General features: G+C 38.8%; 1 protein-coding gene across 2 annotated transcripts in view; it reads left to right on the forward strand.

Moving 5' to 3' along the window:
- Positions 1 to 14,176, forward strand: part of mtor (mechanistic target of rapamycin kinase) — an 84,185-nt gene that overhangs the window by 21,812 nt on the left and 48,197 nt on the right. For both annotated transcript variants that reach the window (XM_085392794.1, XM_085392793.1), the window contains exons 21-28: positions 1,571 to 1,738; positions 6,708 to 6,820; positions 7,156 to 7,318; positions 7,713 to 7,805; positions 8,137 to 8,283; positions 8,738 to 8,880; positions 9,214 to 9,376; positions 10,302 to 10,447. In XM_085392794.1, coding sequence (XP_085248920.1) covers positions 1,571 to 1,738; positions 6,708 to 6,820; positions 7,156 to 7,318; positions 7,713 to 7,805; positions 8,137 to 8,283; positions 8,738 to 8,880; positions 9,214 to 9,376; positions 10,302 to 10,447 — 1,136 coding nt within the window. The remainder of the gene's footprint in view (positions 1 to 1,570; positions 1,739 to 6,707; positions 6,821 to 7,155; positions 7,319 to 7,712; positions 7,806 to 8,136; positions 8,284 to 8,737; positions 8,881 to 9,213; positions 9,377 to 10,301; positions 10,448 to 14,176) is intronic.

Raw genomic sequence — 14,176 nt, forward strand, 5'->3', positions numbered from 1 at the left:
TTCCTTTGAGTTAGGCTGACAGCTAAGAACTCTTAATTGCACTCAGTTGTGCTTTCTACTTTCCTCATTAGAAGTAATGTGTTTAAGGCCTCTGCATGAAGTCTTGCCCCATGTCACACAGCAGTATGCATTGTGTGTAGTGAGGTACTTAACAAGATTAAAGAAACTGTGAGTCAGAGAAAATAAGAAGTTATGTATATTTAGAGATGTTCTTTTTACTCTTCCTTTTATTATCACTCACTGTTCACCTTCTAACTGTAGCACTGCATGTGGCTCCGATGTACGTTTCCACTCACGTTATTCAAATAATATTTAGGAGAAAAACTGCCGATGACTCATGACGCTCACACTTATCCCATGATGTGGAACAACTGCTAAAGCCATAGCTCCTGCCTGCACTTGCACAAACACAATGTCAAGCACATAATCATTTAAAGAGTCACAAAATATCATATGACTGTCCTTGCGTCGGAATCTTGGTAACACTGTTACCAAAACTTTTGCAATGGCCGCAACTCCACCTGGTGGAAAGTAATTGAGAGAAGTAGACCACTGCGCCTCCAGTCCCTATGAGTTAATAAATGGCAAGTAAAACAAAGAATCTATTCATTTTTGCTCCAGTCCTGCTCTTGCATCCAGATGAGGGGGCTGGAATAGCCATTCAGGACGTACTCTCACTTCCTCTCTAGTTAGCAGCCACAAGCAGGGAAAGCAGGAAGTTGGGGGTTGCTTGAGACCTCTCGTCCCTGACAAAACGCCTTTGCCAAATCTCACAGCTGAAGCCCATTGACTGATTGATATATTGTGTGACTTCAGGTCTTTTCTACTCCAGCTATTAATATTTTTAATGTGCACAGTGGTCAAACCTAGATTTTCCAAAACACTGTCAAAATCCACGCAGAGGCATGATGTAAGTCCCAGCTGACAGGAAACTGTCTCCATTCCTTGCCATCCAGTATTGTGACCCCTGCTTTGTGTCTCTAGCACGTGAACGTTTTGCATTTCCAGAGGGAACACTGATCCAGGCATTTGTCTCCCACTCAGCTTATTGATAAAGCACATTTTGACCTACTTCTGTATAGCTACACAAAAACTTTAGCATTACAATACAGCAATACAATTCCTTTTTCTTTCACACTGTTGCTCCTCCTGTCCCAATTTTTTGGTAATATTTTGCTGTCATTAAATTGCAAAAAGAGCCAACCAAATCAAACACACAGTGGTCTTTGCACTGTGTTCATCTAAATGAATTATAAAATATTTGACTTGTGTTTTTGTTTTTATTTACATTTTACAAAGCATCAAAACTTCTTTTAGGTGGATGTTTAGTACTGTAGTACAGTATTTCTTTAATTTATGTTGTTATTACATACTATTAGTATTAGAAAGCGTTGGCATTTGATTGTCTAAGAGTAATTTGAATTTCTATAATGTGTGTTTGAATATATTCTCCATTAGGGCTTTATCAGAATGTACAATCTTTTAACTTATGTTGGCTTTGATAATAATGAGCAAAAATGGGTGTCAAGTTAATGTAATGAATACCAACATTTCATTATCTGTGTCTTAGGAATACTGGACACCAAACAACCCCATGCAGAACACCATCATCCTCCTGATTGAGCAGATTGTGGTGGCGCTTGGTGGAGAGTTCAAGCTCTATCTCCCTCAGCTCATTCCACACATGCTACGTGTCTTCATGCATGACAACAGCACCGGGCGCAGTGTTACCATCAAGGTGAGTTCACTGCGGTGCGATTGCAGACGACATGCGATGTCAGTATCTGATTTGCCAGTAATAGACTAAAGCTGTGTAGTTCATTGGGTCTCATATTTTTATGAGCTTACAGTTACTGTGCATACACTGAAGGGTAGCGGAGTGTCCAACAGCTGGAATTAATAACACAGAAGAGAAAAAAGTCAGCTGGAGATAGATTTTCAGTGTTTTTATTTCACAAAAAGCTTTTAATTACTTTTCCAATTCTGCAAAAGTTGTTTAGATTCTGGATCACAAACCAATATATTGTTTTTGCTTTTCTTTGGCATCTTCGAGAACATTTTTCAGGTTTGTGTCTGAAATCACGTGCAGCTTACCGTGCCAGAATTATAGGCCGCGGCATTGCCCATGACTCATAGATGTTTAAAATGTCAGAGCTGTAGTTGAGATTACATTTTGGTACGAGGGATTATGATTTAGTAGTTGGAGCAAGAGAATGTACTGTTTTCTTATGTTAATGTTGCCATGAATGCTTGCTCTGCAGAGTGCAGAGCTGTTGGTGAAATAAAAATTAAATTGAGTACCCTTAATTATAAAAACAGACCAAAATGCCTGCTGTGGTGCCTTGGGCATCGTTATCAGAGAAATGGTGGTTTGTGTACTTGTTAATCCCTCCATTGGAGCTCTGCATTCTCTAACTGGCAGTCCAGAGCTTATTTCCAGCGCTGTCGCTGTCGCTTTCCTTTTTTTTCCCTTTTTTTTTGTTTAAATGAAAGCAGTTTTGTATTCTATCCCAGTTTCATCTACACTCTAAACTACAGGTGATTAGAAAACCTGTAACAGTTTAAGAGACTATTAAGTAGGGCTGGGTATCGTCACTGATTTCTAGAATCGATTCAATCCCGATTCACAAGGTCCCGAATTGATTCGATCCACGATTCGATTTAATTCGATTAGATTCAATTCGATTTGAATCTGGGAACTTTTGACAGTCAGAAATATTATAATTCAGATCAGTACATTTACATATTTTTGTATCTATAAAAAGGAAGCTGACACACGCAAGACTTTATCATTTACTGTCTTAGCTGTTTGGTTGTTGAAATTTTGTGAGATTTCACCAGAGATTCTGGCATTTCGGGCAAAATAAATTTATATTAAAAAAATCGATTCAGGATTTTAATGAATCGATTTTACGTTATCCAAGCCAGAATCGATTTTAATCGATAAATTGATTATAAAAACCCACCCCTACTATTAAGTATTTTGTCATACATATTTTTTTCCGTTTGTAAATGTGGGAATGTGTTCACGAACCTGCTGACCGTCGAATAGAGAGTAAACTGTGGGTGACCCAGATGATCAATAGGATGTATGTATTCTGATTGGTGATTGTTTACTCAAAAATACATATGTAAGAAAAGAAAGTCTACAGTGAAATTGAAAGGCCAACTCACAGAATGCAGACACTGGTAGCTGTATTTGCATATATTTATTTACAATGTCAATGAATCTTTTTGATGCTTACAGGGGGAATAACATTTTTGTGTAAACTGGAAGCTATGATGATGTCAACCAGAGACATTCTCCTGGGAAATCTAATTTGTAGCGCTTCACTGCGTTTCTAACTCAGTATTTGGAGAATATTTCTCCTACCTTAATGTCTGCCATTTTCTCGTCTGCTTAAGAAGCTCAGAAGATTCTGAAAAGTCTCACGTACTCCCTTTACGACTGTTATGTTTTAAGAACTTTTATCTCTATCTTGATCTCATCTTAAGAATGTGAGAGTAAATTCTTAAAAAAACAAAAAAACCTAACGTTTTATCACTACATACTACTATTGGTCTTTTATATCACAATATAATGTTGGTCATACTTATGAAGTATTGCTTTTCTTGTTAATTATATAACAGAGTTGATTAATCCCGCACTTTGCTAAGTGTCTGTTTCACCATTGTGCTCATTATTGTATCAGTTATTAGCAGGCTTTTGATTCCTGAGGATTACTGCTGAGCAGTAACAAATTATTTAATTTTTAGTAACATCATTGTAACATTATTACTTTCTCCTGTAGTGACTTTTGTAATGTCCGAAAGAGCCATTTCTGAAGGCTGTAGTTACTAACGCAGTTCTGGGTAACTTGCCCAGCACAGATGAGGATAAACTTTGTGAGCTTTTTATGTAGAACAGGAAAGTACCCTAATAAATCTCAGTTATAATAAAGCAAAAAGGGTGCTGGAAAGATTTTTTTTAATTTAAAAAAGTATGATCATGCTTAGTTTAACTGAAGTAAGTCAAAAGATTTAAAGTTAAACTCTGTAACTGAATAAAATCAGTGGTTAAAGCCAGCTGCTTTATTAAGACTAACTGGTTGATCATGATTAGTTTGGTATTATGCAAGATATTGTGATGTAATTAGTAAACAGAATAATTAAGTAAACTCTTGAGATATCATGCATTTGTTGGAAAGACATTGTATTTGTATTTCTTGTCCCTTTGGACTCCTTGAGAAATGACATTTTCTAAATATTGGTGTTTTTTGTTATAAACAAAAGCGAATAATACATTTTCTTTCAGAAGAAAGAAACTTGAGAAGTGCGTGATTGCACGAGTGGTGTCGTCAGTAATAAAAACCAAATGCCAACCAAAAGCAAAATGGATGTCTAGAGGATAGCGCGCCAGCAACTGATCTATAGGAAACTTTTTTTTGGAGGAGGATTGGCACACCGGGCCAAAGTTTTGCCAGTGCTGCTGATTATCATCAGCCACACTTCCCCTCAAGTGCTTTAAAGAGCAGCCACGCAAACCAGCAGGGAGAACCGTCACAGACAAAGGGCCCTCTTTGGCCCTATTCATTTTTGTGTCTGACACCCTCCCACGCACAATTTGAACCCTGTGTGGAATTACATGCTGAGGGTTCTCTTAACTTGGGGGCAGGGAAGAAATACAGCAGCAGGCTTTGGGATCCCTTCACCTTTCTCCAAATGAATTTCAGCATCTCTGGTGATTTATGCTGCTATCAGATAGGAAAAGAGTGCCACAGTGAAGGAAAGTGTTGTGCAGAATTTATAGCATAAGACAACATGAGAGAAATATTAAGACAGAATAATTATGTTGTTTCACTTATTGTATATTCATAATTATCAAAGCCCTAAAATATTCATTAATAATACCATTTTAGGGCAGTGCAGAAAGCTTTCTTTCATAGACTCCCTGATACGCATTCATACTCTCAAGGAAACACTAACTAGTAATTTACCATTACATTTCTTGTAATGTTACAAGAAATTGATAATACCTTGGTAATAGCAGTCTGAACAGGCTGTTTGCAGTTTTCTCTTCTTTTAGCGACACACTAACTTTTAGATTTCAGGCTGACGTCTACCAGCAGCTCAAACCATAGAAATGTATAATGATGACCTGGTTAAAAGTTGTGCTCAACACATGCTGTGTCCTTAAAAAAATGGATCTGAAAACATGAAGATATAAGGATCCTGTAAGACAGAATAATGAAAGTTTAGTGTCAAAAATTAGCAATGGCCACAAAAAAACCTCCATTATGAATGTCTCAGTGTAGCATGACCCTGAATCTGTGTTTTGTAATAGATTTCTTTGCGAGTTGCACTGAGTCAAAGTAAAACTTGTCATAAATCTAGTGGAGAAACTATATTAACTAGACTGAAAAGGGCCTGTGTCAGAATGACGAGATGACTTTATTTTGCTAGCATTAGTTTAGGTTTAATAATTTAAGCTCACATCACTTTACACTCATACTGAAAGTACAGGAGCTCAACCTTCAGTTGATTTATTGGGGTGGTGTTTTATGTTTGTGGCTTCCATCAATATCCATCAGGACCTTTTGAGGTCTAAGCCACTTGCTCGTAATACAGCAGTTCAAAGACAGCACGGACCTATAAGTAACACACTCTCCTGTTTCAGCAGCGGCAGCCAGTAGTTGTCAGGGTTTTCCCTCAAACCCTAAATCACGATTTACGGGGAGACCACAAACACAGAATCGTGCGGAGCACAGTCATCTAGTCTTCTCTTCTCTGGTGCTGTTTAGTTTCAAAGTCTGTAGTATAGTATAATTCAGCAGCCCACAATCTGGATTGTCTGTAACTCAGGTCTGTGTCTGGAGCCTGATCTTTAGCGCAGCATGGGGGTCATGAAATGAGGGGAGTGGGAATCAGATTTCCCGCTTGTCTACAGAAGAGGTGAAGAAAAACATACTTCCATCATTTCAAGAAGCCTTCTCCCCTGAGCTCCACCCCCACCCTTCTAGGCTCACACATGCACACAGTTGTACACCTCCAACTCAACTTCCTGCTGTCTCGCCGTGTGCACTTTAGACATGGGGTTGGAGAGTGGGGGGAAAAGCAGAGGCGGTCATGGTATGTATTGGGGGGCTGGGGTATTTTTGATGCTTTCAATAGACGTCATCCTTTAAGACCACCATGTAGCCACCAAGCCTGTGTGCACATGCGCCACACAGCACCATGTTTACTGTTACCTTAAGGCACTGTGAGGCTTTCTCAAAAAATGCCATTTAGTTAATGTTGGAATTTGTATGCAGTAAACATGGCTGTACTCACTAATAATAGAAGATATACAGTCATTGGTGAAATGTAGATTAATAATCTAAAATTGACAAAAAGCCCCACGCAGAGGTACGTCATGAAACTTAACATCAATTTTAAGGAAGGTAAAATTGATGTTTAAAACCCCCCCCCAAAACCCACTAATGTAATGTTCATATTTTACTTTATGATTTGCATCCTGTGAAGGCACATATTCATGCTCACTTATTCGCTAACAGCTATACACAGATTTCCTGGACGGCTGGCTCGTGTGCCAGCACCTTGCTGAAATAAAATGCCATTCGACTTTCCCTTCAGAGCTCCTGAAGAAAACCATTTACAAGCTCATTAAAGCCACTCATGTTTAAGTGCTGCAGTATGTGGAATTAAGGAATGTGTGCTGTCCTTTTCAGCTACTCAATGCCATCCAGCTATTTGGTGCCAACCTAGATGACTACCTCCACTTGTTGCTGCCTCCCATTGTCAAGCTCTTTGATGCCCCTGATGTGCCCCTGCAGGCGCGCAAGTAAACGCTACACCCGTAGTTTTAGTGAGAAATCTAGTGTGATAATAAAAGTCATTCTCACTTAATTTTGCAAATAAAAATGTATTTAGCATCAATCTGATGTCACCACAGAAATGGGAAATTAAAATTAGACCATCACTGTGGTTAAAAGAGAGGAAAAAAGAACAAAGCTAAACATTTTTATGTGTATGTTTTTTATTAAAGAATCCATCTGGCAGCGATGTCAGATTTTTCACATGACTTCTTGGCTATCGGAGCAGGCTGTGTATCCAAGTCTGTGTCCTACAAACATTTCAGTAAAGCTGAGCATCCTTTGTTTTTCCTCTGTGGCTCAGGGTTGCCTTGGAGACACTGGACCGACTGACAGAGTCCCTGGACTTCACAGACTACGCTTCACGCATTATCCACCCGATCGTTCGGACACTTGACACCACTCCAGAGCTGCGTTCCACTTCCATGGACACCCTGTCCTCACTCGTATTCCAGTTGGGCAAGAAGGTAACCAGAGCTGTCCCCCGGGCTGTCTTTTAGATGTAGATACTATTAACTGTACTTTTCCAGTCTTCCTACTGTTGGCTTCACATGCACTGCCCCCCCTAGTTTTATTACTTCCTGCCAGACTGCTGATGTCATTGACCATTACGCAGCATGGGGTGGTGTTTACAGGAGCGGATGAGGTCACATTTACCCCTGCCTGTCCTCTCAAGCCTTCCCCTCCCTTATCCCTCAAACCCCGTGTCGTTAATGTGTAGGGGAAGCTTTTGATCTGAGGTTCATGAAGGTTAGAAACAAGTGCAAGACACCCAGTTATTTACTTTATGGTGAAGGGAAAGCGGTCTCCAGACACACATACACCCTTATGTTTATCCTTCCTCTCTCCTCTTATTTTCAGTACCAGATCTTCATCCCCATGGTGAATAAAGTGATGCTAAAGCACAGGATCAACCACCAGCGTTACGACATACTCATATGTCGGATTGTCAAGGTATGGCTCGCCAGTAAATCCAGATTATTACTACACATTTTTCACACATGTCTCGTAGATTATCTGTGAGCTGCCAGTCTTTTATTTCATAACCTCACAGGGCACAAGGTGGTCTGGCAATAAATTACATAAGTATAAATAAACATTTCATATTCAGTGCACCATAAGCAAGTCATTACCATGTCTTGTTTATCAACAGTCCCTCAGGAAGGAAATGCACTTCTACTTTCATAAAACGTGTTTTGGGGCCCAGCTCAACAGTTTGAATGTGTGTGGCCCGCATGTGTGTGGCCTGCATGTGTTTGTTTATGTTTGTTTTTGTGCCTATCAGGGCTATACTCTGGCAGAGGAGGAAGAAGACCCTCTAATTTTCCAGCATCGCCAGGTTCGTGGTAACCAAGGTGACGCTTTGGTCAGCGGACCAGTAGAGGCGGGGCCTATGAAGAAGCTCCACGTCAGCACTACTGCACTCCAGAAGGTTGGAAGGAACAGTTGGCATTTTTTTCCCCCCATGATTAAAGACACGCACACGTCCAATGTTTATATCGGTGGCAGTGTTGCAGGTGTTTCATTTGTGTACAGCAAGCAGTGCTGAAAGCCGTAGTTCAATTGTGGTCAGGATGTATGAGTCAACAAACTGGTGATAAATTAATGGAACAACGTCGTCATATGAGCAGAACACCACAATCAGTGCATATATTTGACTGCAGAAAACAAAGGATTACCTGCTGATTTGATGATAGTTTACAGAGTGGTGTCAGACTGGCCTGTGGACCGATAAATTACACAGCGCTCTTCACTACCATCATCAAGATAATAATAAAAAAAATCTCACAGTTTACATTATAGTCAGATTATCCCATACACATTACATGTGAAAACTTTGCGTCCACATATTTGTTCTGAAATTGATGATTTCTGACACTGGAAAGGCTTGGGGAGCTGCCAGGAAGGTGTCCAAAGATGATTGGCTGGAGTGGCTGAGGCGCTTGAGTGTTGTCCTGCTCAAAGAGTCATCCTCCCCAGCTCTGCGCTCGTGCTGGTCACTGGCTCAGACCTACATCCCTCTTGCCAGGTAAATGCAAACATAATTCCTTATGAAGCATGTACATAAAATCTGAAGCTCTGTCTTTGCATAGAGTTTTGGGCAGTCACTACTGCCAAAACATTCTCAGTTATCAGTAGTGCAAAACTGGTCAAACTTGACAATGTCAAAGGTGACTGTATGTAGCTGTATGAAAAGCAGAGTTACTAAAATGCTAAAAAAAAAAAAAAAGCTGTGTAAAATCACAAATACCTGTTTATTCTGTGATCATTTTTACAACTTTTAGAATGATCTCGCTACTGCAAAATACTTGAATATTTTAATGTTGTTTTAATGGCAATATGTTGTTTTTGTTGACCCCAGAGACTTGTTCAATGCAGCTTTCCTCTCATGTTGGTCTGAGCTGAGTGAGGACCAGCAGGATGAGCTGATCCGCAGCATTGAGTTGGCACTCACATCTCAAGATATTGCTGAGGTCACACAGACTTTGCTCAACTTGGCAGAGTTCATGGAGCACAGCGATAAGGTTAGCAGTGACCTGATAACCTAATTAAACTAATAGCTGTGCTATTGTTTAGACATACATGTTTTTAGTGTCCCTGCAGATGTGAACGGACTCTCAAACAGCATTTTCAAAACTAAATTCTAATCCTCAAAGTTTTTATATTAGCCAGAGTATTTTTTTCTTCATCAATCAGGTTTTGCTTTGTTAAAGATTGTAATAAAAATGTCTCTCAAAAATCAAAGTAGGTTTAATGTTTTTAACTCTTGCTCAAATAATTAGTCGTATTCTTAATTTGATTTTAAAATGTTTATAGCGTCAGTGTATATCGGTCTAAATTGAGAAGTATAAATGGAAATTCATCTGTTTTAAATTAATCCACAACACAAAGTGTGAAAAATAAATGCTTTTGCAGTCCCACTGCACATGTGTTTATGATGTTGAGATAATATTCTTCTCACAGCATTTTAGAACTTAATTTTCATTGTTAAAATAATACAGATATTTTATTTGGTTAACTTAATTATTTCTGCCATCAACATCACAAAATTTAATTCGCTTTTTATCAGTTTATGTCTCTTCCAGAAAAGATAAGCACTGCAGCAGATATAGATGTGGAGACATCTGTTATTATGCTGTTATTTGTTCATCTACTTATTTGCACAGTCGCATGCAGCATTATATAACAGTAAGAAAAAGATTAACTCCAGAAACACGGAAATGTGTTAACCTTTTGATAAAATAGGAACTTTAAACTTGGCATAATAATAATGATGCTGTTACATTAAGGACTGTGAATGCTGTGGTTGGGCTGTGATTTCAGTTTCAATATGCTCCTCGGCAACGAGCCCACCGTCGAAGAATGATGTATTCTTCATAGTTAGATAAGCAGAGCCAGTGGAATGATTGTCATTTAGAGTTATTTATTATGTACAATTTCCTTTTCCAGGGCCCTCTGCCCCTCAGAGACGATAACGGCATTGTGCTGCTCGGTGAGAGAGCTGCCAAATGCCGTGCCTATGCCAAGGCACTGCATTACAAAGAGCTGGAGTTTCAGAAGGGACCAACCCCCCTTATCCTGGAGTCTCTTATCAGGTAGGAGGTGTGAAAAAGCTCAGAAATGAATGTGTTATTTTTATGAATAACAGCCACAGCTTACCTGAATAGGGTAATTAAAAAAGCATGTCATGGTCCACTTAACTTTTTTGTTTGTGTAATTTAACAGGTCCTCAGCCCAGTAGGTTATTGCTTAGAACAAACATTACACCACCCTCGAGGAGTCAGTTTTTCAATCTAATAAATAAAGAAAAAATATATTAAGCATATCCTCCTCTCCCACAAGCCTTTGATATCTTCTGTCAACTTTTCCATCCCCTTTTCTCATCTTTCTTTATTTCTACGCCTTTGGCATTGCATGGAAAAATCTGTTTTGCAGGCATCTAATTGGAAGCTTGCCTCCTTTTCATCTGTGAGTGTCTGGACTTGTGTTTCTCTGGGGCCTGTTTTCAATTTCTCAGAAGCCTTGATCATGATGAATGATGGAAGCCGGCACTCTGGTGTTTTCAATATCCCCATCTGGTTCTCACCTCTCCAGGATTTCCCATAAAAGATCTAGACGCTAGTGTGCAGAAAGCACTGCGAAAACCTCTTTTTACTGAGTCGCGGCTGTATTAGGGGAAAAATATGTTTCATATCTGATGCATACTTTTTGATGACAAGGAGTTTTGTCATAGCCGTTTCGGTGCCTGAGTCATTGTGTTTGTAAGTGACATTGGAACTGATCATTTCATTCTTTCATATGGATATTCAGTTAAAATAGTTAGTTTATGGTAATACATCTGTGACCGCTACAAATGATGTGTGAGGGATTTTTAGAAAATCCACAGAATTAATTTGTGGTTTGACTATGTTCTTAGTAGGCACAGAAGTATCGAATATAGCCAGGAAACTTGTCACATTTTCCCCTTTATTCCTAACAAGAGAGGAATGCTGCTAATTTAGCAATTTGCATTTATTTGTAGAAGTCTATCATGCAGTGTTAATATATGTGAATCATGTGATAGTCTTTGTTTCGGATTTGTTAATATTATGTATTAAAAAATATTGAATTTGTCATTATTTGGTAGAATGGGGTAAAAGAAAGCTGTGTATCTTGGAGATAAGTGCTTAATAAGTGCTAATACATATACATTTGGTTGATCTGTCATAGTTGTAACAGTAGGGGCCAGGCATTGTTGCATCTAAACCATGTGTTGGTAATTTTTCTGTAGCCTTAGTGTTATGGGTACCATGGAAATGCTTGGAAATTGAGTCTTGAATAAAACGTAGCATGTTGTTGAGATGCACAAAAGACTGCACGATGTTAGGTAAAATATCATCTTATGATACCCAGCCAGTGTGGCTTTTGTTTGTTAATACCAGCTGCAGTAGCTTAGCTTAGCTGGGTTTGTTTTTACCTTGTGAGTCTGCGTGCGTATCGTGTGTCTTATAGGGGGCACAACCATGACACTGGTTTAGAGTACTTTGACAGGTGTTTATACGGTATGTTTGTCTGTCCGGATTTCTGCAGACAGATTGTGTCAGCATAATAGTTAGAGTTTACAAATACATTTGGGGTGACTCTTGAGCAATAAGTACTCATGTAACAATGAAGTAATTCTTAAATAATTGTCATATTGTAGATGGTACTGCATTATATCCCTGAGTCAGGTATATTGACAGGGATAATGCATTTGTTCCCCCTGCAAGATGGTCTAGTTTTTTGTTTTTTTTTTCTTCCACTGGGAAGTTTTGATGGACTTGGATTAGGATAAAGAGATGTCATCATCATCTCAGGTTGGTAACTTTTAATCTACCTGTGTTGTCTCTCCCTGCGCTTTCACCCTCTTGGGTTATGGTCCAACCAAGGCAATAGTAATAAAAGTATCGAGTATAATGCACAACTCCAATTCCAGAATGTCGGGATGCTATGTAAAGTCTCACGAAAACAGAATGCTGTGAGTTGCAAATCTCACAAACCCTTATTTTATTTGTAATGGAACATAGAAAACATATCAAATCTTTTGAGACATTTTACTGTTTGATTAAAAATCTTAGCTTGTTTTTAATTTGATAAACATGTCTCAAAGTTGTGATGGGAGCGACAACAGGCTGGAAAAGTAAGAGTTACTAGAGCAAAAGAGGTGGGGGAATATTTTGCAGCTAATGAGTTTAATTGGTAACAGGTCAGTGGCATGAATCTTGGAGAGGCAAAGTTCCTCAGAATTAAAGATGGGCAGAGGTTTAACAATCTGCAAAAAACAAACAGTTTCTATGAATTATAGAACAATTTGAGATTTGTCTTCCTTGATGTGAAATTATAAAGACCAATCTCATCATTTCCAGTAGAAATGATCCAGAGAACATGGAGAAAACTGTGCACAAGGGACAAAACTGAAAATCAATATTCTGTGATGGAAATCACTGTATGGGCTCAGGCCCAGAAATCATTCTCTGTGATCACAGTCCACCTCATCCACAAATGCAGGTTAAAGCTGCAATAATGAAGAAAAGAAACAATATGTGAACATGATCCAGAAACTATGTCTTCTCTGGGTCAAAGCTCATTTAGAATTCAAAAGCCTGCATCTCTGATGATATGGGAGCGCAATAATGTTTAGGAAACTGGCAACTTGCACATTTGGAAAGGCAAATCAACACTGAGAGGTGCATACAGGATTTAGAGCAACATATGCTCCCATCCAGACAACAGATTTTTCAGGAAAGACCTTATATATTTCAGCAAGACAGTGCTAAACCACATACAGGAGATCCTACAATAGTATGGCTTCATAGTTGAAGAGTCCAAGTGCTGAACTGGCCTGACTGCAGTCCACACCTTTCACCAATTAAAAACAGTTTGGAGCATCATGATATTTATAAGTGAGACATGAGTGAGACTACATGTCTCGCCTAAGAGTCCAGAAACTTGACTGGTTAAAAGAAGAGGGATTTTACACAGTGGTAAACATAGCTGTGCCCCAACTTTTGAGACATTTTACTGCCATCACATTCAAAAGATGAAAACACAGCTTTTCCAAAGGTAGTATTTATTGCACAATCCCTATATTTCAATTGAGAAGTACACAATGAAATGCCTGTAGTTCTACCTTAACATAAAATCTGCATTTCAGGTAAAAAATAAATAGAAAAAATCGAGTGAAATCTTGCTGAACGAGCTGTCTTCATTAAATATTAAACAACACTTTTGGCAGACCTGTCACTGAAGTTTAAATCCCCTAGGAAAATAGGAAAAAAATCTATTTATTGAAGCGACTTTCTTAAATAGAACGTGCTAAACATTAGAATTCCTCCTAGAGCAACAATGTTTATGTCAATAGTAACTGGCCTCTTATTGTGGTATAGTTCACCACTGTTTAAGGTTATCTTTTGTGGTGGAGCCACATGCTTAAACACATTCTAACCCTTAAAATAGATAGACCTTGTTTGTTTTAAGCGACCTTTATTCTAGTATGGCCATTTCATTTGAAGGGAAAAGATAAATGTCCAGGTTTAATTAGATGTTTACCCTGACGAATATTTCACCTTGTTAAAGGAATCTGTCATGCTATTGTTATGATTCTGAGTAATCACAAGACTGAGCCTGTGTAGGCCGTGCTAGCTCTCAGTCGGTATAATCCAAAAAAATCTTTGTTATCCTAACCAAATGATGTTATTGTTGTCATGGTAAGAAAGCTAAAGGCATTTAACTAAATGGAGTGTGGGTGTGTAGTTGTGTAGTCTTCTTTCATCTGTTTGGGTTAGGTGGCATGGGACCTCTAGCTG

The sequence above is a fragment of the Rhamphochromis longiceps genome, linkage group LG20 (genome assembly GCF_057381845.1).
Source record: "Rhamphochromis longiceps isolate RC_006_pf linkage group LG20, R_longiceps_female_GT1.1, whole genome shotgun sequence".
NCBI classification, from domain to species: domain Eukaryota; kingdom Metazoa; phylum Chordata; class Actinopteri; order Cichliformes; family Cichlidae; genus Rhamphochromis; species Rhamphochromis longiceps.